The 26,153-nt window shown below is 40.1% G+C and overlaps 1 protein-coding gene across 1 annotated transcript; it reads left to right on the top strand.

Annotated features, from left to right (window-relative positions):
* The first annotated feature begins 4,474 nt into the window (after positions 1-4,474).
* LOC118413803 (T-complex protein 1 subunit eta-like) lies at positions 4,475-25,198 on the top strand. Its single transcript, XM_035817342.1, has 12 exons — positions 4,475-4,617; positions 5,927-6,080; positions 6,507-6,613; positions 10,611-10,736; positions 17,111-17,163; positions 19,678-19,849; positions 20,396-20,560; positions 20,994-21,127; positions 21,920-22,072; positions 22,840-22,991; positions 23,773-23,961; positions 24,521-25,198. Exons 1-12 carry the CDS (start codon positions 4,615-4,617, stop codon positions 24,739-24,741), a joined length of 1,629 nt encoding a protein of 542 aa, XP_035673235.1. The 5' UTR covers positions 4,475-4,614; the 3' UTR covers positions 24,742-25,198.
* The last annotated feature ends 955 nt before the right edge of the window (positions 25,199-26,153 follow it).

Genomic DNA, 26,153 nt, shown 5'->3' with positions numbered 1-26,153 from the left:
CGAGTGCAGGACATAAATTAAATATAACAGTGTCAAGGTGGTATCTCACCGCTGCGGCACTGCGGGGTTCGTTTCCTGTGGCACTGTTGTGTCATTTTCCCAAATTATTTTTGATCTAGATATTGTGTAATACGTAAAACAATGACAACAAAATACACAAAACGTAAGAAAACTCGTCCTTTATCTCTGAAATTAGTTGAGCAATCTTTCGAACCCCGCAGTGCCGCGCCGGTGCCCCAAGTGCAGTGAGATACCACCTTTACCTCCATGAAAAATGGAGGTATTGTTTGTGTGCGTTGTGTGTAGTGTGTGTGCATGTGTGTACGCCTGCCTGTGTTTCCGTCTGCGTGTGTTTAATTGTGGCCAGTATAACTTAAGAGCGATTGGACGGATTTTGATGATATTTGGCTGTTTCCTGTCAATGAGGATCTTTATTCACCTAATTCATATCTATTGATAATCTCCTCCATCAAAGTTATATACTAGTATGTCGCAAGTATGAAGGTAACATTCCTTACTGATCATGTAAATGGGGCCCGTATTTGCGTAATCTATGTCTGATGACGTTCATCTAACTTCACGCATCCTAGTTGCAAAAGTGATATCATTATCGATATGCATTATCGCATTTCCTCAAAAATTGCACATTCGATTTCTAGCAATGATCCACATTTGTGATTTTTTTCTAAATCACAGCGTGCTTGATGATAATAATATCCAGATGACGTCCTGATTGACATATCATTATTGTAGCCTTAACCTAATTTAACTACAAATGAAAGTTATCCTGTTTTAAAGTCTTAAACAAAGTGCGCTTGCAGTTCACCCAAGACCAGTCAGGTGGCAAAAATCTAGACCCAGTCTTTTCACCACCAAACGCTTCTCCTTGCCATGCACTCGGAAAGCATACCAAAACATGTTTGGGACAAGATGAGATACAGATCGTAGGTTCTGCTGTAGTATCGATGAAAGCAAATATGATCACAAACTCTTCCATATAGTAGATTGGTTTATTCATTCAATTCAACAAGAATGACAAATCAAAAGCGGTCTTGCAGCCCAAAGGGCTTTCCTAACTTGTACGGCGGATATGTAGACCCATCCCTGACTCTGCACTGCGCTACTTCGGCCAGTGGATAACCTCTCACCATTGGCAGGAGGTCTATACGGCCGCCATATAATGTTATGTCATGATCAAGTGCTAACACACAGTTTCAAAACATTCAATACGTGCATTACAAACAAAACACAAACAAAAGCTGAATAAAACCATAACCTTTCTGTAAAAATAAGACGTATACATGTCATCTAATACTTCTGCTGTATACCAATACCTTTGTATGACATGCCAATATCCCTTCCGAACCCCCTCTGTCAGTCAATAACCACGACAGCATTTCCGTAGATGCTTTTCCATTCTACGGTAGTGGTATTTTAATTTCCTTTGTTGTCTTGATGTATTTTTCTGTTTGTTTGTTTGTTTGTTTGAATAATTGTTCTTTTGCAGCGGCATACAGTATACACATCCATTACACCACAATGAAATAGAAGCTACCCGTTGCTCGAAGTAACAAGTGCTCTTCAACTATTCAATTCTGTTCAGATTGCAGCCACTTTAGCCGCTCGCTAACACGCGGCCGTTTCTCTCTCGGTGTAGTGAACTATAATCAAAGACACAAGGGCCCAGTTTCCCTACAATAACTCGGGGGTATTCCGTGCCCTCCCATCTTCATTGTCAGCCGGGTCGCCGCTGAGAAAGCTTCCTGGGATTTCCAGCCGTCCCGGAAGTATTACTTTTACGACGGAGAGAATTTGGCGGGGATCCGGCAAGTGGAGGTCCTTAATCCAACCAATTACCATAAGCATCTTGGTGTGAAAAGCGCGGTAATTCCCAGCTATCGATCCTAATAATGGCCCCGGAAAAAAATATTCCGAGCGATCATTACGCATAGATTTTCCTCCAGCAGTTTTGTCTATCTATGTATGACCTGTAACCAGTTTTTTTCCTTTCTCGCTTGTTCGATATAATAAAATATCCTGCCGTGAGCAAGCCATCCTCTACACATCCTTGATTCCAGGGCACAGCTCTCTTGGGGACCGCAGGAAAAAATGCAGCATCACCCCAAAAAGAAGACAAAAACACAACTCCTCGTTCAGTAGAAGTCCTGTGCCCGTAGGAGACAGAGCCAGTGTGATGACGCGTGGTCTGAAGACCGTTTATTCATGTGTTTTACAAGCGTGTTGGTGGCTGAGTGCCTGCCGGGCAGCTCTAGTCAGATACAATCTGCTTATTGCTCCATGAATGTCCTTGATGCCTTCTTGAAAGCTGGATGGTATCTCGGGAGGCGTAGTTTTTTGTGTGTCTGGTCTGATACAATCGAACCTTACGGTGCTGAGGCGTGTGCACCGGAAGTGTGCACATATATGGAGCTAGGGATCAGAAGAGAGACATTTGTGCTGAGAACAGCAGCGGAGAAATAATGTCGATTTGATTGCCGGCGAGGGTGCAGTTTATTGGAGAGCCCTGACACTAGCTGTAGCTGCGCGGTAAAGTGAAATCAGGGCTTCATGGGCTTTTATTGTTAGCTACACCCGCATACACAAGTGTATTCATGAGCGGCAGGTTTCTGTGAAAACCTCAAGTGGAATTTCCTCCTCATTCGCACAATTTTACCTTTCTAGTGGATAGATTTCGATCAGGATAGAGTTACCAAACGAGTTACTGTGTGCTGATTTAAATTATATACATGTAACTTACCAAATATGCAAGTGCTTCGCGACCAAATACCAAGAAATGAATGGTGTAAGTTTGGGCCCCATAGCAACTTGTTTTGGAACTGCATGGGCATTTATGTCATAAACTATGAAAGATCATAACTCAAGAAGAAGTGACCAGTGGATTCTCATGATTTGTCTCTACCAATATTTTATCATAAGCCTTATTGGACTGTTCCACATTTACCCATGCCATGCCATGGTATTGAACTCTACACAACCGATTTTCATATTAGCAATTTTTCATATTTAGCTCCAGTTGCTTCAGATAGAATGGTAGAGAGTCATAAACATGTGCCTGTACCTGAAATACATGTGTATTCACTTACGATTTTGTTTCCAGTGCTTTTGTAAACAGCTTCCCAACAAAATGATTGTTCAGCACCAAGGACAGGAAATGCATGGCCGATGTTAAAGTACCCAAAAAGGCTGTAGTGGTTGTGATAGTCAGTCAGTACCATATGGTCGCAAAATCAACACAAAGTGAGGCAAAAATACGGATTGGGATGTCCCTATTATGGCCCAACTGGTAGTGGCCTTAGAATTGAGTTTCAATTAGTTGGTAACTGGGAGATCCCGGTTCAATCATGGGTAGGGCATCTCGGTTGGGACTGCTCTCGTCTTTCGGAGGGGGGTCTAACATTTGGGTCCAGAGGAGGTGTCTCGAGCACGCTAAAGTGGTACGGCTAGCAACCCCTCCCTGTGAAAATATATCCTGATACAAGAAATAGCAAGGAAACTTGATGACCTATGTGCCACTTTTACGTTTACAAGGTGAAGAACAATAATAACAAAGCATGAATTGATTAGCTGCCATATATGCACATTCATACATCAAACATGTTTGGCATTTGATGATCTTTTTTTCTATTTTTTCTAACAGAATCCAAGAGTGCATTAGAGAGTGAAAACAACAATACTTACTAAACGCCATAGAATTTGTTGCCACGATGAAAGTTAAGATGTAAGTCGTAAGAAAAATTGCATGGCTATATCCCAATGGTGTCTTGAAATTCGCTACGTGGAAACGTAAATAAGGCATGCATTTGTGACCTGGAAGGCTGTAGCCATGAAAAAGTCTGAATGTATTTGTTTCGACGTCTTGTTGCACACAGCGAAAGGCTGCTAGGTCGTTACGTTAAGGTGGGTTCTCACGCGTACGCGCGTGCGTATATATTCAAGTCCGCATGAGGTCCTTATGGAAGTCTTAGCCTCTACCAGGCTCCACAGGTAGTTGGAAAATATAGACAAATAACATACAAGAGGAGCAAACTGGTCACAAATCATACTGCTCGGCTAGCTATTTAATTTTTAAACTCGTTTGGTATGTCATCCGTCTATATTGCGCCAATTGCACCAGTGCCTGTCAGGGATGTGGCCCCGGCCGGGCTCCGAAGCCACAACTTTGTCCCGCGGTGGAGTACCAGATGGTCACGGGTAGGTCACGGCGTCTATTTGTTACCGGGTCCCGGGTTCGTTTAAGTCCGACTTGACCCGGTGCCCGGCAAGGCCCAAAAATACACCGGGAGTCGCAAGGTGTCCCACGGGGCCACGTAGGGGTTCAAGCCAAAAGTGCTGCGTCATCTCAATAACAAACTTTTACGGCTGAAAACACGAAAACATTTGTACAGGATACAAATGAAGGATAGTTCCCATACTTTCAAAACAACAGCAAACTTTTCCTGCTGGGACTATTCCGAATATACGGAACGACACCCGTCACAAATTTTGAATTTGGCGCCATTCTCGAAGCTTCTCGTCCTGAACATTCTAGATGTACGCGCAAGGCAGGCTGGGTAGAGACGCCATCTTGCCAGCGGACGACGAAGAACCGGAATCATGGTAAGATTTCTATCTCTCGTAATCCACTAATCTGACGATGGTAGAATCCATACTAAGGAGAGAAACAGAATCTTGAATGTTTCTTCGAGCTAAGGATTGTAATTTTGACTCTTAAAATGACTTACTACAGACGATGGTTAGCTTCAAAAGTTGCGTGATGCCGGTATGTTCCCTGTAACTAGGGTTCCTCGCATCGTGTGTGTCCGTGTTTTTTCTTCAGAATACAGTATTATCATCGTTTACGTTTTCAAATGCTTGTTGCTGTAGCATCGTCATTATTGCTGCAATATAATGCGCACATATCGAAGTTTTCCATTGATTTCTTTACTATGAATAGTGTACTTACAATTTTCTCCATGTCCTATGCCTAGTGACTACCATTTGGTCTCACTCATAAGTTTCTTCAACTGTGTTTGATAGTGCGTGTAAAAATTATACCCTAGGCAACGTAGTGCAGTAATATAGTTGTAGACGATATCAAAAATAAGGCATAAGTATGATATTTTATGTGCCCAATTTAGATAAACTATGTAGAAATATGTCTAAACTACCTACTCAGTTAGTCAATACTCAGTTTAGATATTGTGTGAAAAAGAATAAAATTTGCAGGAGTCAGGACGTAACCCACCGTAAGAACTGTCACTTTTCTACGGACAAGGTCTGATATTTCAGGCAATTCAATGATAATATCATGCACAAGTATGTGAAGTACATCCCCTGAACCCGCACATGGTCATGGAACGAGGTGTCGTTGAACTTGCCCCCCTCCCCACCCGTCCTAATTCTGTATGGCTACAATGATACAAGTACCCCCCTCCCTTCATGTTATATAGGCTTCACCCTGTTAGCACAATATTGAATGGACCTTAGTAACGGTGAATATTCAAGGTATCGTAAAAGACCCCAATTCACATATTTTTACTTAATGTTAGTGAAAACACAAATTCCAGGTTGCAAATATATCTACACGACCACCCTTAATTCAATAGCTTGTGTTTCGTTATTTATTTGTTCCTTCATTGTGAATCTCGCAGCCGCACATAGGGTAACAAATAGCAAGGTGTACCTTAACCGGAGGGTTGCTATCCCTTCCCTTTTATCTTTGCTAGAGGCACCTCTTGGACCCCCATTTTATGTCCCTTCCAAAATACTGGTGCATCCTCAACTGAGATGCCCTACCCAGGTTGGAAGCGAGGTTTTGCAGTTACCAATTGGAACCAGGAGCTCAACTGTGAGGCAGCTACAAGTACAATATTACCCTTTTGTGGGATTGATAGTGATTGGTAAAATCTTACTTCTTGATTTCCAGAATGCACCCATCATCCTCCTGAAGGAGGGGACTGACACGTCCCAGGGGATCCCACAGATAGTCAGCAACATCAATGCCTGTCAAGTCATCGTGGACGCCGTGCGGACCACCCTGGGGCCCAGGGGCATGGACAAGATGATCGTCGACAAAAGGGGTAAGTTTGAATGCACTTGTTGTTACCTCTGTGAAAAGGAGGTATTGTTTTTGGTCTTAACGTGTGTGTGAAAGTGTTGAGAATTTATTTTGTTTGTTTAAAAAAGGTATCCCAATGAAACTTCAAGAGCTGATACCATACCAACGATTTTTGAAAATCCTAAATCCTGAAAGATAAAAGTGCTGCTTTTAAGTGCAATATTTTCTAGTATCTTATGTATCTGACTGAAGGATGACAGCAAATAAAATTTGCATATATTGTTGTTTTCTAAGCTCTTGAAATGCTGTCATGGATGAATCGTTTGAGATGTCGATGATTGAAGTTTAATGTATTAGCACCCTCTGTGTCGTCATACTAATGGTGAGACTCTTACTTAGAGTAAAAGTTTTATTTACGTTCTCTAATGTATATACACCTATTTTGCAGACAAGGCCACCATTTCCAATGATGGTGCCACTATCATCAAGTTGTTGGATATTGTCCATCCGGCAGCCAAAACACTTGTCGACATTGCCAGGTCACAAGATGCAGAGGTAGGTTTTTGTTAACTTGTGATTGTATTGATGATAGCTTATGATGGTTATGATTCTGTGTATGCAAGTTATTGTTTTCAGTGTGTCTGTTAAGCTTTTGTAATGTTGACATGTCTCCATAGTTATTTGAATCCGAGTTGTCAGTAGAGTGTCAGGAAGTGAGTGGGAAGACAACCGCAAAGGTCGGAATGTCAGGAAGTAGAATTTGTGTAGAATTAGTTATTGATTTAGCATGACAGTCCAGGTCATTGGGTCATTGGGAGAGGCCACTAATTCAAAGGGAGTTTTTTTTAATCAGTCTGTGTTTTTGCAGCTATATATTTTCCATATGCTAGTCATGTTTAGTGAGATGAAGTGATCAGTCCTAGGAAAAAAAGATAATCCCTACCTACTGACCCTAATGTTTTCAGGACTGAAACAGGAAACACAACATTTTGTTCCTAGGCCTCAGTAGATGCATATAATATAAGTGAAAGCCTTACTTAGTATTTGTTTGAAAAATTGAAATTTGAATTTGAAACGATATTTCCTAGAGTTGGGAGGTCTTAAAACTCTTGTTAGAATTTGTACAATTAGAGAAATGCCAATATTATTACTGCTCTATATTGTTAATATTATTATTATTACTCTATCAGGGCTCGAAATACTGGGTGCATGTGCACCCAGGTGCACCCAAAATTGGAGCTGTGCACCCAATTATTTTCTGTGGGTGCACAGGGTGCACCCAAATATTTTTTGACACATGTATGTAAAGATATCAAAGTATACTAGTATACATCATATTCTTGACATTTAAGTGTTAGAAAGAAGTTTGTCATGGTACTTGTTTAAGGATTTGATAGCTTGTAACTAAGTTTTATTATTAGCTTATTATTTAAATTTAAGTGGTGCACCTAAAAATTTTTTGGTGCACCCAATTTTTTAAGCTGGGTGCACCAGTGCACCTAATCCCAAAAATGAATTTCGAGCCCTGTCTATACATACTAAAACATGTGTTATATTTCTTCAGTTGCAGTAATATATATGATTTTTCTGGACAAAGGGAACTAATGAAAATGTATTTTTGTAAGCTGAAAATAACAGTTTAACAAAGGAAATTAACGACTCCCAAACGATAAGTGGGACAAAAAACTCAAACTTTCAAAGCTGGAGACAGCCTTGGAAATGACCAAAATAATAAGTATTGGTAGAGATTATGAAAGTCTTGTTCAATTGTTTATTCCTATCTTTCTATCCATTGTTTTTCTGTCATGTCAGAAACGTTGACACCATCGAACCAGAAAATGAACGTTCTTGTCAATGATGCATCAATAATCAATATTTCCTTTAGTATAGATTCCTACTTATAACGATCACAGAATCACAAGTGTATATCAGATAATATGATAGCTGAAAAAGGCTGCAAACTTTTTGGAAACGTTGATATCAATGTCATGATTTCGGGGTCAAGAATGGTATCACAAGAAATTCTTTCTCTTTGTTGGAAAAGAAAAGGTTTGAAAGTTCCTTGTTACGAAAACCAAGTGTAGTTGTAATTGAAGTTGCTGACTACAACAACAGTGCCTATACAGTATCGATTGACCCCTGCAGTCAGTTAGGTTTGTTGTGTTGTGTTATTTGATTTTTGAGAGTTCCCCCTGTGCCCACACAAGCGTCTAGTTTACCCAATTGTGCTGATAGGGTTCGATTGTAGGTGGGAGAGATGTGATGATTCAGTTAAGGTATCATACTCAGATCAATTCTGTCTGGCGCCTCATAGGTAATGCTTCAGGTTTCATCTGTTTTCCCTGACATCCGTTAATTCCCGCGGGCCGTGTTGCCAGCGAGCACTGCGGAGGTGAAACAGAATTAGGAGGGTGAGATGTAAGGTTGGATGTGTGTCAGGATTAACAACTGAGGATAATGATGCACGGAATTGTCCCCGTCTTTTGCTTTTTTCCCTGCCAGATTGACAATGTGTTACTTACTGTTACTGTTTGTTAGTACCTTTGACAAAAAAGGTTATGTTTTCAGTTAAGTTTAGCTTTGGGTGTAAGCTGTGTGTGTTTGTAGCTGGCTTTGCCAAAAAGATTATGTTTTAGGTGCTGTTTATTTTTGGGTGTAAGCTATGTGTGTTTTCTGCTACCTTTGCCAAGAAGGTTATATTTTGGGTGTCGTTTATGTTTGGGTGTAAGATGTGTGTGTTTTCAGCTACCTTTGCCAAGAAGGTCATGTTTTCAGTTACGTTTAGCTTAGGGTTTAAGATGTGTGTGTTTTAGCTACCTTTGCCAAGAAAGTTATGTTTTGGGTGCCGTTTAGTTTTGGGTGTAAGATGTGTGTGTTTTCAGCTACCTTTGCCAAGAAGGTTATGTTTTGGGTATCGTTTATTATTGGGTGTAGGCTGTGTGTGTTTTTAGCTACCTTTGCCAAGAAGGTCATGTTTTCAGTTCCGTTTATGTTTGGGTGTAAGCTGTGTGTGTTTTCAGCTACCTATGCCAAGAGGGTTATGTTTTGGGTGCAATTTATTTTTGGGTGTAAGATGTGTGTCTTTTCAGCTACCTTTGCCAAGAAGGTTATGTTTTTTTGTGTTGTTTTTTTGTGTATTTAAGATTTGTACATGTTTCTAGTAGCATAACTTGAGAAGCCTAGGATGGATCCTTCCAGAATTTAGTGGTTAGGGTTTGGCTTCCTAGGTTCCATTGCACTGTAGCAGAACTTCCAGTTTTGTTATCTCGTGTTCTGCTTTGCTCTTAATTTCGAGTGGTAGCTTTTCAAATATGGGATATAGGAGGATTCTTGTACACAACCAGGATGTAGTTATGTTGCTTACGTTTCGGTGTCTATCATCTATTATCAAATCTGGTTTATGATATGAACAGGTGTTTGGTAATATTGTCAACATTATTCCTGAATATGATGGATTGTGCCTTGTTGTTGTGATAGAACAACATCTGCAAGCTCAAAATGAATAATGATAAATAAGGCCACAACAAGTAAGTTTTATGGATCCCATACACTACAGACTCCAAATCTAATACAAGAGGAAGAAAAAAATCACTGTGTGTGAAAAATAATCCTATGCTTAAATTTCCAAAATACCTGTCAGATGCTGTCTATCTTGTTGTCATTCTGACCATTGCCTAAGAAGAGTGATTTTTTTTTTTTAAATCCATAAGATTTATTTGCTGTGGTCTTACATAGTGTAGTTATGACCTTGTCTACATTGTATGCTGATGGCATTATACTGATGGTATGAATGATAATAGTTTGTCCATGTGTTCATTGTCTGCCATATTGTCCTTTCTTTATTGAACTCTATGAAGTAGTATAAAAGAAGGGCCCCATATGAATAATTACATATTATTAGAACAGCAATTTTGTTTAAGATGCAAACATGAAAAATTTGCGTATGTCATTTCAGAGAAATTATGTTGAAAAAAAACTAGCACAACTTTTCATCTTGAATATTTCTCATGCATTTTATAGTTCCTTCTTTTTATTTCATTGTCTTGATGATTGCCACAAGTAGTCAGCAAGATCGCTCTGTTCAGTAGCCATCTTTGTGTTACACTTGTGGTAGAACAATAGCCCGGTGTCTTGTGATGTGGCAGGCTGTTCTAGCATGTCATGTCCTGTACTGATGCCTGTATGCTGCCATTTCTCGAGAGTTGGTCCAGTCCATGCATCCCAGCATAGTCTGTGACAAGGACCATAGTGTATGAAATGGACATTTTTCTGTCGCTCAGTAAATTGGAATGTTATCATCCTGTATTGTTTGAAAATTTACAAAAGTACAAAATACAAAAGTAATACATAGCAGTGTGAACCTAAACTCATATTCAGGTTCAGGTCCGGATTCAGGTCCAGCAGTTCAGGTTCAGGTCTGGACTTAAAGTACAGAGTAAATGCCATAAATTTTTTTTGTTAAATCGACACAAGCTGAAATTCCAAACCTTGTATTTGAGTAAATATGTATCTTTTCATGTACTGTGTTGACCATCGTCTCTTGTTTTTCCAGATCGGAGACGGCACCACATCTGTGACACTGCTATCAGGTGAGCTGCTGAAGCAGATGAAGCCATTTGTAGAGGAGGCGGTCCATCCTCAGATCATCTGTAAGAGCGTCCGCACCGCTGCCTCAATGGTGAGTTACTCCATACCAACCCATTCCTGTGTTCCGTATGCAATTTGTGCCACTCCCAAAACAACGAGCTCTCGAAATCTTGACATGAAATGGTAAACTGTCCGGGCCACACTGACTGACATCAAATTTCGTCCATGAACAGAACAAAGTTTGCTATCATACGGTAAATCATACACAGGGCTTAAAATTAAGTGTCCTATGGCCACTGGCCTCCAAACTTAATGCAACTTTGCAAGCCCAAACATGGCAAACATGTCTCTTCTAATTATCTAAAGGCAACGTTTGGTAAAAAGTTTGTTCCTTTTATTCTTTCCCTTTATTTCTTTCAGTTCTGAGTGTTAGCTATCAACTAGTATGCTGCAAAGATAGACTTGTATTTGTAATTGTAAAAGCATCTTTTGCTGTTCATAAATTTCATACCATTTTTGATACTATCAAATCTAAGTTGGGACACTTTTTGGACTATAGGGGAAAAGTTAAGGCCTTGTACAAGAAGCTACAGCATGAGCAAATACATGCCATAAATTGCTATAAAATATTGCTAACAAGTGATTTCTTCCAAAGACTTCTAAAGAAGTATTTGGTATACATCATATTACATGTTCTGTGTGTTCAGTCATTTGTTCCACCTTCCTGACTACTTAGATTTTATAAGAAAGGCTCGCATCAGTTTTGAGGTGGCCGGAGTATGTCATTCATATGATTGAATCAGTATGGCCATAGACCTGTGAATAATGGCATTTTACCTCTCCAACTGAGGTCAGGTACCCATTTTTACACATTTTTTTGGTGGAGTTAAGTGCCTGTCTAAAATAGACAACCTCTAGCTAGTAATCTATACTGTGACATCTTATTCTCGGACACAGTAACTTAATTGTTAATTACATGTACATTATTTGAACACACTCTAAGTTACACAGTTCTATGTACAATGATACGGCTTAGTAGGTTGTAGCAAGACATTGATAGCGAGTTGCCACCTGCTTGTATATGTACATATATATGTGCAGAAAGTTTTTCCCAATTGCAGGTATATTTACAGACAGCTTGCGATATTGCCTTTAACAGGAAAAATGTGTTTTCAGCCCTTTTACTCCAATCAGATCCCAAAGTAGCTGTAACTTGTGTGTTTCATTTGTGCAGTACTTATCGACGAGCTCCATCAAACCGTGCAGTCCCCAGATAACACCAACCATCATTTATCTTTTTCCTACCAAATGAAGATGTTTGATAGAAGTGCTGCAAATTTTCTCATTTTGTTTCACGTCGTATCTATCCTGGGGTTTTATCACCCATCCCAGTTGTCCATCAGTATAATAATGGTGTGTAATAAGCTATTGCTGTTCAACACTGCAGGCTAGCATGTCTGTGTTCCTGGGAGAGTTTACCTGCTACCAAGATATTTCTGTGGCCTTGGTTAGAACAACTTGTACTTGTAGTCTGCTCAATATACATTTGTAGGATGTCCTAAGTGATGCAATGTTGTGCATAACTAGTACAAAATAATGGGTGCATTTTCACTTTTGTGCACTCCAAATTGCAGTTTTTGCACCTATTTTTGCAGTGTGTGCGCCATTGCACTTACATGTAGAAATCTGTGTATCGAATTGGAAGGAAAGTTCTAAAACCTTTATTGTACAGTACTACAGTAAATCTCAAAACTGTTCTTGCTGTTTTTGCACCCCAAATTTTTTGGAAGCCGGATTCAGATCTTTCATACCAGGATTCGCAAATCCTGGAAAAATGGGGTTTTAGATACCATTGATATAACTGGCAGTAATTTTGTAAAGTAACTGCAGGGCTTTTCAATGTTAGGTACATTTTTAAATAGTACTGTTCGCCTACATGTAATACCTGTTCTTGTAAATTTGTTAAGGTACTGGTATAGACCTGACTCTCTATACTTGTACCTGAACAAAATCACTATTGGACACCCTTTTTTTAAGACTAAAGATAAGTCAATCCTGCTTCAAAGATGACAATTTTGAGATTCAATGTTGAGATGCAGAAATGTAAGTCTTCATATAAGCTTGACAATTTATCATATTTACCTTTGCCAGAATGGCTAAGGTTATGTTTTGGGCTTGTGAGTCTGTGTGTGTGTCTGTCTGTCTGTTAACAGCATAACTTAAGAAGCCTTGGCCGGATCCCGATGATATTTGGTAGGTGGGTAGGGGTCGGGAAAACAAAGGTCAAGTTCGATAATGGGCCCCCTAGCGGCTTGCTAAGGTACTGCAGCAGAACCTCAATTTTTGATATCTCCTGTTCTGGACATGCTGTGATCAGGATTTTTGAGTGGTAGATAGCCCTCGAGGCAGAGAGTAAGTGCTGTGAGTTTGGGCCCCCTAGCGGCTTGTTTGGAACTGCAGGCGCCGGTTTCCTTTCAAACTTTGGACGAGAATAACTCTACAACGTGTTGACGGATCGTCATGATTTTTGGTATGTAGATAGAATGAGTGATGACTTACATAATGGTATACTAATTATGCAAATCAACAGCTAATTTGCATAATTAATGAGGAAAATTTATAAATCCACTGCATTCCATGATAAGACTTTCAAACTTGTCACATATGTAGCTGGAAAGGAGAGAAATGTCGATAGATATCAATTATGCAAATGATGGCCTCATTTGCATAATTAATGAGAAAATATGAAGATGTTGACGGATCATCATGTTTTTTGGTATGTAGGTAGCGTAAGTGAAGATAAACATAATGAGATACCAAGTATGCAAATCAACAGCTAATTTGCATAATTAATGAGGATATTTTAAAAATTCACTACGTTCCATGATAGGACTTTAAAACTTGTCACATATGTGGCTGAGAAAGAGAGAAATGTCAGTACATATTTATCATGCAAATGATGATCTCATTTGCATAATTAATGAGAAAATATGAACGTGTTGACGGATCGTCATGATTTTTGGCATGTAGATAGCCTAAGTGAAGACTTATATAATGTGATACTTATTATGCAAATTAACAGCTAATTTGCATAATTGATGAGGAAAAGTTTATAAATCCACTGCATTCCATTATAGTACTTTCATCAAAGTTGTCACATATGTAACTGAGAAAGAGGGAAGAGAGTAAGAGGTGTATTTAAAGACTTTGAAAGAGAATAAGTCAAGAATGGATCAAAGGATCATCATGATTTTTGGTATGCTGATAGCTTAAGTTATGCTTGATACAATTTGATATCAATTAATTGTAACTTGGGATCTAATTTGCATAATCAATGCCGAAATTTTATAAACCAACTCCAAGTATATAATTAGGGTTTCCAGTCACAACGCACATGCGTGCGGCGGTGGTGTTTTCCGTGCGTGTAGCGATTTTCGATTGATCGCCGTGTAAAATTGAGAAAGGCCTAGAGCTTCAAACTTACCAGAATTGTAGTATGTAGTATGGGGGCCCTGGCAATGTAAAAATTTTAAGCAGGGGATAAAAGATTGTTGAGATATGGCCTTCGGAAAAATGCCTCGCGAGCCGGGAAAGTCACTTCCGCGTTCTCGTGTTCGAGCGTTCTGCGGGCATGGCGTTGCGTCAGCCTGATTTGCATCTCAGCCTTATTTGGAAGCAACCCATATATGGTAGGATCGGATAGACCAGAAAACAAGCTTCAATTTGGTATGTGTGCATTTTTTGTACCTCAATCCTAAGGTGATCTGCCAATAGTTCGAAAAATTGGGCGGGGTTTTTCACCACTGATATCTAAACTTTTCAAAAATGCACAACCATGTGTGTAACAAGCGTTTTCTAAGCTTTAAAATGATGTATAACATGAGGGGATTTGTTGTGAGTTGGCGATGTGGGAGCTCCGTGTGGTGCGCCGAGTCAGGGCGCGAGCCAGCCCGCCGTGAGTCACGGCCGCGCCGTATACCCCGGCATAGTTGGGCGGTTCCATAATTATCAAAACATTTGCGTTTTCTACGTAAATTATAGCGTTTTGATACTCATTAGATTGTATACAGATAATGAGGTAACCACATACTATAACCACATAAGTGTAGGCATGTTCGGTCACATTTTGTTCAGGTTTGCGACGCAAAACTTTTTTGTTTTCTTTGTCACCAACTTCATCCGAAAGGAAAAATCATGTGTCCAATGTGAACATATTTGCGTTGAGATGATGACTGAAGTTCACTTTTTACATTGTATGATCCAAAAATCAATAATAACATAGCAAGTTGTTGAATGTGATATCAAGGACACATGGGTTTTTGCTGATATTTCAATGCAATGATTTTTCAGATATGCAAAAGATGCTGCATTGGGAATAGCAACTGGAACATCACAAAAATGGTACAAAGGGGAATTAGCAACCATTCAAAGCTGTGCAACTTAGAAGAAGAGCTACCAAGTCTTTTCTGCCAAATGTTGTAATTCCAAAGAATTATCAATTGTTGTGCAATTCAGCCAGTTGGGTGCGAATAAACTTGAATAAACCAGTACAATGTCAGTCGATCATAGTTTATAGGTAATATATTTCATATACTTTTGGTCATCATATGTCTTAAAAGTAGCATTTCCTGGTGGATTATGATAGTTTTGATGGTAAATTTAGAATTAGCAAGTTCCAAAACCCTCTAGGAGTGAAGTATTGCTGATATTCAATGAACTACATGTATATGGAAGATAATGTGACTTCACATATATATCATGTGTAGACAGGTACTGATGACCTTTGACCTTTTGAGATATGCTACAAATTATCATTTTTGATTGCAAATAATTCCGTAACAATGTGTCTAGAATGTCTGCCATACATTGTATGACGAGAATCTACTACATATTTCCAATATTTGAAATATCTTAGTTATAGGGTGAACGGTTTCTTGATTATTGCTCTTCAAAGAGAGGTCATCTGGAAATAATTGGCCACTTTTCAGCTGTGCCATGCTGAAAAAACTTAATTTTCAGCAGGTTGACCTCACCTGTAGTGAAAGAAAAAGAGAAATAAACACCTTATCTTTACTTGATTGCTACAACATGCTACCTGGACTGTGCAGAAAAGAATGTTTGAGTGGCACAATGTTTTTACTTTCTTAATTATTACTAATTAAAAATGCAATTTTCACACCTGGTGCCACACCTGCGGACACCGCCCAGCAACTTCGAAAGGCCATATCTCGGGAACGGAAGGTCCGATTTTCGTTCTGTAACTTCCTTTTTTCATGTTTCAGCACCCTCTATCAAGAAATATAAATGTTTCGATTCCTCTGGATACCAAATAATTTCGACTGGAAACCCTAATATAATTATGAAGAAAATGAAATGAGTAACACATTCGTCTACAGATATCATTCTACATAACAAACCTGGTTTATTTGGCAAAGGTATGTGTTCGTGGAACTCTAGTTAACACTAAAAAAGACAGATGGGTATGTATAAATCACAGATAAGTGGCCAAACTTGCTTAGATACAGGTAAATGTACCTGGATTTTGTTTTCAGGTGCACAGAGTTTTCCTAATAAGATTCCTGCTGTAGTTAATCACCTGCTGACTTGCCCAGTGCTGTTTAGGAATCATCATTTCTCCATCAGCCCCAGGGCCAGGGTTAATGAACATGTCAACACGTCTAATAAAGCTGTTTGACCTGGCTTCGGGCGCCGGCCCTGGAATAACCAGAAACCTGCTCTCTGGTTGTGCGCTTAATTAATGAAGTAGATGTAAAATTTGTATATATTGGTATTAGTAACCCATGGTTAGTTGGGGAAATAAAGTACTGTGTACTGTAAATGCGTTTAAAGTTTGTAGTGATTTAATTTTGCAGTAGGGAGGAGTTGGAGTGTTTTCGTGGTGGTTTTGAGTTCTTTGAGCCGCCTTAACGAACAGCCAGAGGGAAACCTGTGGCCTGCTGTGAGACTGGGCAAGGGTGCTACAGATGGACAAAACAGTGGATTTGGCATGATCAACTGTCACTGATCTATCGTAGTCAAGATTTGGTTGTGTTCAATTTGTGATTTACTAGTATTTGTATGTCTTCAACGTAGCAGTTGCCTCCAACTTGTCCAAGTTCAACACATCATAATACTTACATGTAATGCTTAGACAAAAGGGTAGACAAAGAAAAGACAGAACTAGAAACAGTGGTTTTGAGTTTGTGTCGAGGTTGTCACTGTGGAAACTGCAAACATAAAACCACAGAACATTTCTGCATTTACAGTAATTCCACATGTTCTTGGCCTACATGTGTAAGCAGTGCTATATAGTACACAGTTCAATTATGACATACATGTGTACTTTGTTGTGGTACATTTGTAGGTAGCAGTGCCCTTTGTTGAAGGAGTAATTTGTATATTCCAGTAGTACACAGTCATAACCATGTAAAATCACTAATACTGATGACTTGTCTTGTTTTTCAGGCTATTGACAAAATCCGCGAGATTGAAATAAAGGTGAAACGAGACGACCCTGGGTAAGTCCGATGATTCTGCAACTTACATCTGTTTAAAAAGCATAAATTAGAATGTACTAAAATCTCAGTGTATATGACAGTAGCTACAAATAGAACAAGATTTTACACTGTATGTGAAATATTTAGTTTGTGAATTTCTTGTTCTATTAATTTCCATAAATTTCTTGCTGATTCTGTCTATGTATTTTCTTTGTGGCTCAAATAAGGCAACAAACAATAGTCCCGCCTAGCAGGAAATGGAAAACAAGAAATGAGATAACCTTTGATAACATTTTGTGGGACCTTTAACCTAACTTCCCATCAGGGCCCCCCATTGGGCCTACCTGCATATAGAAATAGTGTGGAAATAGAGACAAACCAAAAAAAACAATTATACCAATTGGAGCAAACTTTTATATGTATGTGTAGTAATAGAAACTAATTTTGAATTTGAATTCATGTCTTTGTCAGACTTTGAAGTTGACATGTACAAGTGATGAAAAAGACTGCACAAAACATGGTGAATGTACACGTTGTTACATTCCATCTTGACAGAATGGAAATGTATTATTTTTATATTTCAGCCATACCATAGGTATGGTGAAATATATTGTATTCGTAATGTTTCTTTCTTTCTCCTGTCAAATCTTCAAATCGATTCAACTCCGTCGTTCCTGGACCGAATTACTTGAAATTTGGCACAAGGGTAGAGTGGGTCAATACCCAGGTGCTTTTTTCTCATTATTTTCATATCTTCCTTTAAAATGATTTTATTCATGTTTTTTGCAATTTTTATGTACATTTTGCCCCCCTGTTCCCTGGTGTTACAGCCGAATGACCTAAAATTTGGTACAGAGGTGCCTTGATCATATGCCCACAAAATTCCAAAGCAATTTTGGCATACAGTACAGCAAAATGCTTAATTTTGGCATTTTTTTGCCATTTTTTGCCCCAGAAATGACATTTTTTGGCTCCTATACCCCCATTTTACAACCAAATGACCTGAAATTTGGTATAGGAGTGCCGTCTACATATGCGCACATGAATTCATTGACACCTTTGGCATACGGTACAACAAAATGCTTAATTTTGGAATTTTTTGGCCATTGTTTGGCCAAAAACGTACGCTTTTGGCTCCTGTTCCCTGGTCTTGTAACCAAATGACCTACATTTTGGTAAATAGGTGCACTAGGTATTCATTCAAATGACCCATGTATAATTTCTGCCATAAACCACTTCAAAATGATATATTTGGGTACTTTTTTAGTAATTCTCCACTGGCCAGAGGGTCAACGACCTCAAGGTCGTTGACCTCTCCCACCTGAAGACAGCATGTGCATATGTCTATATACTAGTAACTTGATTAAAGAGGCAACCAATCACGTAGCCTGAGTCAACATCCCGAAGGGGGTTGGCAGCCAATCAGTGAACCCGGTGTTATCTGGATGAGTCCATTCTGGCACGGAGGGGGTACATATTTTTTAAATTCATCTTTGGACTGTTGATTATATAATGTCTCTCAATGGGAGTATTTTTGAACTGGACTATTTTGCAATTTTACATGGGGTGTACTGGAAGAGTCCATTCTTGCATGGAGGTGGGCATTTTTTTTCAATTTGTTTATGGACTTTGGTGATTTGATATGTCAAAGTGTTTCAGTGTGGTTATTTTTTGACTGGTCAACTTTGCAATTTTACATAGGTTGTGCTGGAAGAGTCGATCCTTACATGGGGGGATTTTTAAAATCCATTTTTGGGACTTTGGTGATTACGTCCAAGTCCAATTTTAGCGGATGTATTTTTGGACTGCACCACTTTACATAGGGGCATCGCAAAAAGAGTCCATTCTTGCATGGGGATGTTTTCAAATTTAGTTTTAGAAAGGTGATTCAATATTCCATTTTTAGTGGAAGTGTTTTTGGACTGGTCTATTTTACCTTTTCATGCCTTTTTTGCTTAGTTCAACCTTGACCATGTTTTCAGTGAGAGTATTTCTGGACTGGTCTATTGTGCAAATTCACATGGGGTGCACTGGAAGAGTCCATTCTTGCACTAGGAACTTTGTAAGATTCATTTTTGGGTGTCATTAAGTGTCATTAGTGGAAGTGACTTTTAAACAAAAGTGTTCGATTCTTGCACATGGGTGATTTTGGAATAGTCTGTTGTTGCATGGGGAGGGAGATGGCTGAAATATGCTGCATTTGCTCTCAAGCAAATGTCGGCCTTTCTAGTTGCTCTATTCATTCTTTTTCTTCTCCAAACAATTAATGTCAATAATCAGATGACTGTCACCATAGTTACTGGAATTGAAGCAGACACCCAGTAGTGTTTGATTACATAGTGAAGCAAGTGGCAGGACAGAGCGAGAGAGGCTGGTCACCGTATATGAATGTGATATTGCGTAAGAAAAAAGAACAGAGCAGCAGTTAAATAGGATAGACCAAGTGAAGGTAATCATGATGTATATGCTTACAAATGTTACCTTTGCTTGCTAGTCTTTTGTCACCATTGAGATGTTTTTGTATCCTGTCCTTAGTGAACAGCGGAGACTACTTGAGAAGTGTGCAGCGACTGCCCTGAGCTCCAAGCTGATTGCCCATCAGCAGGTGTTCTTTGCCAAGATGGTGGTGGATGCTGTGATGATGTTGGACGAGCTGCTGCCAGTCAACATGATTGGCATGAAGAAGGTGACCGGTGGCGGACTGGAGGTTGGTAGCTGTGTTACACAGTCTCACGATTAACAGTGAATTAGAATAGAATGCTATGGCTCAGAAAAAGGTGATTTATTATATAAAACTTCCTGAAACATCGCGCAGACACATCTTGTTATAAATGCAATGTTCTTTACCCTGTGAAAAGGATTCATTGAAATGAGTTGATAAAGCTTTTAGCCAGGCATGCGTCCAGGCGTCATTTGGACGCGCTTTTCTTGAAATAAGAAGAATTGGACGCACTAGATGCCCCTACATTGGGCAACAGATCCTCTGACAAGCATACAATTCTGATTGACCAGTGATACCACTAGGTCATTTGTGGTCACAGTCTTCTACTGTGACCACTGACAGTAATGTTGCCCCTCAGGATTGCCTTAGAATGCACCATTTCAACTTAAAATTCTTGAAAACTCTGCACCATGGAAGGTGGATGCCCTACAATACTGGTGCCTATATCGCTTACCGGGACTCACCGAGAAATTTGGACCCCCATGATAAAATCATTAAAGCCTGATGTTGATCCCTTTATCCTCTGTGCAGGACACCATGTTGGTAGAAGGAGTGGCCTTCAAGAAGACGTTTTCCTACGCTGGGTTTGAGATGCAGCCCAAGTCGTACGAGAGCCCGCTGATCGCCCTCCTCAACATCGAACTGGAGCTGAAATCTGAGAAGGAGAACGCTGAAGTCAGAGTGGACACAGTAGAGGTGAGAAAAGGCCGGGTTGGTTTGCACAATGGGTAAACTGCCTTTAGGCATTACCAGTGTTGTAGCCAGACCCGTCCTTTGACGGAATTTTGCAGCTGGGGGCCGGAAAAATTTTGCCCATTCTGTCCTCTGTGACGGACAAAAATCGATGTGAATAGATATTGAAAAATGTCTCCCTTGTGTAATTTTCACAAAACAGATGCCACTGAACAGATTGGTCTATCAGCAAAATTACACCTCAGAATGCAGGAAATAGTGTGTCAGAGTGTCTAGATTTGAAAATTTTCTGGGACCTTTTTTCTGATGTCAAGATCGCAAATTTTTCCTGTATTTCTGCAAACATAATCTGCATGTTTCTGTGTTAGTGTGTCCTTTCTAATATGTAGCCTTTACAATGCTAGCACTAAAAATGTTAATTCTGCTCCCCCAATAGGAATATCAGAACATAGTGGACGCAGAGTGGAACATCCTGTACCAGAAACTAGAGAAGATCCACCAGAGTGGAGCTAAGGTGGTCCTGTCCAAACTGCCAATCGGTGACGTGGCCACGCAGTATTTTGCAGACAGGTACGTGTGCTGGATTGTGTGTTACAAGGTTCTCACCAGTGTAGTAGAGCATAGGGGTCCTGTATGCTGTGATTTGGACCCCCTACGCTGTTTCAACCCCCTACGCTGTTTCAACCCAAGTATGGGGCTTTTCTTTTGTTTTATAACAATTGTAGAAAAATCATGGCTTTGTTTTGTAAAATTTGGCTCTCAAAATATAGGACTATTCTGATACTGCTTTGCTTGGCTCTGATAATATGAAGGTGTTTGTGCACACACACAGTATAGATGTCATCACTATTTCTCAACAGTCCTAGATCATTCTCCTATATGTTACATACCTTAGGGTTAAAGTTGTTGTCGCAAGGTGTTGGTTTGTGCCATTAACAACTGGCATTCGCTATGGACCCTTCCAGCCTGATTAAGAGATAAAACACCAACTGTTCTACAGACTAGTAAGGCCCACACATTACGAGGAAGCCTAACGCTGTGCTGATTTCTGTGTGTGTTTGACTATGTGCCCTTCCAGCCAAACAATAGATAAATCACCAACTGTTCTATAGACTAGTAAGGCACACACCTTATGACGAACCCTAAGGCTGTGCTGATTTCTGTGTGTGTTTGACCATGTGCCCTTCCAGCCAAACAATAGATAAATCAGCAACTGTTCTATAGACTGAGACCCACGCATTATGACAAACACTAATGCTGTGCTGATTTCTGTGTGTGTTTTAGGGACCTACTGTTCTATAGACTAAGGCACACACATTATGACAAACCCTGACGCTGTGCTGATTTCTGTGTGTGTTTCAGGGACCTGTTCTGTGCAGGGCGCGTCCCGGAGGAAGATATGAAACGCACCATGAAAGCCTGTGGGGGGTCCATCCAGACATCCGTACACAACCTGACGGAAGACGTGCTGGGAAAGTGTCGGATGTTTGAAGAGAAGCAGATAGGTGGAGAGAGGTAGGCGTTTTTGAAATGAAAACTGCAATTCTGTGACCCATACCTCCACCAGCCTTCAGTACTGTAGATCTTTTAAGTTTTTGCGGTGGATTAATCTTCACGGTTTTCACGATGGCCTCTCCACCGCAAATTTATGGCACTGCAAATGTCTCTGCGGCACGATGGAAACGTTTCAACTGAACAGCAAAAATCTTGTTTTTCTCCTTTTACAAAATAATTTAGACCACTGTGAGATATTTCTCGTCTTTTACAAAATAAGACCGCTGTGAAAATAAATGAATTAACAGTATATGGCTGTTATAACAGGTAAAACAATAATGATGTGATTGCATCTTTGCCAATGCAATAGATTAATCACTGCATAATTCTTCCAAGTTCAAATGCAGAGTCACTATTATCCCCTTCAGATACAGTTGTGTTTGTTCTTTCTGTCAGACCTAGGAAGTGCAAGGGCAGCTAGTTTCCTTGCTATTTCAGTAGCAGGGTACATGTTTACATTGAGGGGTTGCTAGCCCCTCCCTTTTATTTTGAGGCACCTCCTTGGACATTGTACATCCCTTATGAAAGGTGCTGCAGCCTTAAAACCGAGATGCCCAACCCAGTATTAGAACCGGGGTCTCCCAGTTATCATCTAATTGGAACCAGGAACTCAACTGTGAGACTACTACCAGTTGAGCTACAGGGACTTCCCTCATACTGTTATGATACATGGAATCATTGATCTTTCTGTGACATTTTGGAAATATTTTACTTTGTCAATTGTCCAGGTACAATCTCTTCACCGGCTGCCCTCTAGGCAAGACCTGTACCATTATCATGCGGGGAGGGGCAGAACAGTTTATTGAGGAGACGGAGCGCTCGCTTCACGATGCCATCATGATCGTCCGCGGGGCCCTAAAACACGATTCAGTCGTGGCAGGTATGGAGCACAAAGATTACAAATGTTGTCATTATGTTAAATCTTATAATAACTAATTTTGTTCAGTTTATTTGTACTAGTCTCTTCTACCTTTCATGTTTCAAAAGCCACAGCATTTGCTTTCATTTTGCAATGCGTGAAATGTCTACATTGTCAAACTGGGCAAATTCTGTGGATTTGTAAAAGTATAAACATTATGTAGGGCTGAGGTCTTTGTGTTGCACCACTACTGCTAGTGCTGTCAGTCAGTCATAACACAATTACTGCACAACAGAAAAGATACAGTTTCAACAAAAGATGCACCACTAGTAGTTATTGACCCCATACAACAACTTCAAACTGTTACCCACCCTATGGCAACCTACAGTTTAACTGTGTACACAATGTTCTAGCCAGCCTGAAATTTTTTTCCCGTACCCTAAACTTTGATTGGAAATCCTGTCGAAGGCACAACGATCCTAGGGGGTCCGGGGACATATACTCCCTCGGGAAAATTTTGAAATTTAGACCCTCTGAAACGCAGCTTCTTCTATTTTAAGGGGCAAATTTTGCCCGTAGACCCCGCTTGGTTCAATTTATGTCTTTACATGACGATTTTTGTCCGTCACAGAGGACGGAATGGACAAATTTTTTATGTTAAAAATTCCACCAAAGGATGGAAGGACGGATGCTGGCCAAAACCCTGTGTGTACAGCTTATGTCTGAAACCTAAATAAGCGGATGTACCCTGTTTCTGCTGGTGACCTTATCTTTACCATTGTCTGCTATTGTTCCTGTGTAGGAGGAGGAGCTATAGAGATGGAACTGAGCCGACACCTGCGGGACTACTCCCGCACCATCGCTGGCAAGCAGCAGCTGCTCATCGCCGCCTTCGCCAAGGGTCTGGAAGTCATTCCCCGCCAGCTCTGCGAGAACGCCGGGTTTGATGCCACCAACATTCTCAACAAACTGCGCCACATGCACGCCAGAGGTGGGTTTCTTCATTTTTGAAATTGAAATTTTGTGCAAGCCAGGACTCAAAATACCTTTTCTGGAATAGATGCACAGGTGCATGATCCTAAACATTTAGTTGCACAGACAAAATTTTAGGTGCACAGCATGAATGAATGAAGTAGAAAAATTATGTGCTGTTCTTTTCGGAGCTTGGATTTGAAATGCTACAACTGAATTTTAAATGAGGAATACAACAGAATTTGTAATTCTTTCTGACACTTGACTGTCAAAAGCATGCTGTATACTAGGGTACAAAAGCGCCTCTATTTACGTAACCCTACATGACAACCTAGGTGCAGCCACGGCTAAAAACTTGGTGCACAAAAGTGCATATGCATCAATTACGCCAAAAAGTAGTTACTAAAGTAACTGGATATGCTTTTGGATAGAATCCACTATCCTTCGTCAGTGACACAGTGTATCTTCTAAACTGGATGTCTAACCTACATCGACAGATGCATCAGTGTTTCGAGCATGAATGCAACTGTTGTTCCATACTCTGTGACAAAACCGTAACAGAAAGTAACCTTTTTCAGGAGGGACATGGTACGGAGTGGACATCGACTCTGAGGACATCAGGGACAACTATGAGGCGTGTGTGTGGGAGCCGTCCCTGGTCAAGGTCAACGCCATCACGGCCGCCTCGGAAGCCTGCTGCCTCATCCTGTCCGTAGACGAAACGATAAAGAGCCCCAGCCGCACGACAAACGACGGGCCGGCGCCCCCCAGGGGCAGGGGGAGAGGCAGACCCATGTAAAGGACACTGGAGACATTTGTTTGCATGTTTGTGTGTTTTTCATTCTTTCCACTTTGCACAGCTCTTCTTTTTCCTTCTTTACTGCGACATCCGTTGTCATCAATATTTGGTGTTTTTGTACGTGTATACTAGTTGACGGTACAGGTTTGAACCATGTGCTGTCATTCTCCAAAATGAATATTGTTAAGGATTAGCAAATTTGTAATGAAATGGTTAAGAATTGTATGCAGGTTCGGATGTTAAAAGAAGGACGTCTCAATCGTGAGCATTATGCAACACAGCTGTCAGATGTTACCAGTTCAACTGTGGGATCATATGTTGATGTACATTGTATCTTACATCGGATGAAAATTTGGCAAACTACCTGAATGGCAAGGTCCTATTTATGTGTGGCAGGAAGATATAGAATGCTGTGGAATTTTGAGTATTACATGAAATTGTAGTTAATAAAAAGCAAAACGATTAGTAGTTGTGATGAAGAATTTATTTTGGTCCTTTTCTTATATTAACTGTAGTACATGTAGCAAGAAAATTTCTATGTGATGTACTGCTGTTTTAAGGTTAACTGCACTTTGGGAAGGTAATACTGTATTACATACTAGGTGATTTGCATAACTTACATCTCTTGGTGGTCCATCCCCATGCTGTTATCTTCTGTGTTGAGGGCATGGTATTGGAAGGTGGAACCCATTCTTTTCTTTCCACTGCCTTATACCTCTGGTACCTGTTATGGTGTAGTGATGAAAGTCATGTAAAGTGCCTTTCCCAAGGAAACCCAGGAACGATAGGAATGAAACCTGTGCCATCTCTATCACATGTTTGCTAGCCTAGCTACTTGTCCATAACCCCACACTTGAATAGCCATAAGCCAATAGCACATGCAGAGACAAGAACAGTTAAACCTGTTGGGGCACTGTGGGGTCCGTAGATGACACAGCGAATTTTAAAGATAACAAATTTACTTCTGTTTTTTTTTTTTATTTTGTCGTCTTCTAAGTCGTACTATTACGTATTACGCAATATCTGAGTTATGAAAAATCGCGAAAATAACAACATTGCCGCAGTGAACGCAGCCGACAGTGCCGTACCAGTGCAGTGCCCCAAGTGCAGTGAGAGTCCCCCTTAAGGGACCACCTCTCACCATTGACCAATGTGACCGTCAATAGATGAGCATCCTTTGACTCCTTCCTGTTGCAAGCCGCATCTTTGATAATAAATACCCCGAAGAAAGGTTTGTTTGGTAATTTCACAAAACTGAAAGTTTCCTATTACCATTTTCCGGAATAAAGTAAGTAACGTTACTTTATACATTTTTAAAAATCCGAAAGGTGCTGCAGAAAGTCAGGGTGAGTACTTAATTTGAGGTTATTGCCTCAAATACAGCAAGGTAGTGCTACTATTGTTGGAAGGAT

This window comes from Branchiostoma floridae, chromosome 4, assembly GCF_000003815.2.
Source record: "Branchiostoma floridae strain S238N-H82 chromosome 4, Bfl_VNyyK, whole genome shotgun sequence".
Taxonomy (NCBI): Eukaryota; Metazoa; Chordata; class Leptocardii; order Amphioxiformes; family Branchiostomatidae; genus Branchiostoma; species Branchiostoma floridae.
Note: the sequence above shows the minus strand (reverse complement) of the source record. Positions and strands in the feature narration are given on the sequence as shown.

What these genes read in the sequence shown, in the direction of transcription:
- LOC118413803 (XM_035817342.1), top strand. An exon ending in TCCGCACCGCTGCCTCAATG is followed by an intron (nt 10,737 to 17,110) that starts GTGAGTTACTCC and finishes CTTGTTTTTCAG; the next exon opens with GCTATTGACAAAATCCGCGA. An exon ending in ACACGATTCAGTCGTGGCAG is followed by an intron (nt 22,992 to 23,772) that starts GTATGGAGCACA and finishes GTTCCTGTGTAG; the next exon opens with GAGGAGGAGCTATAGAGATG.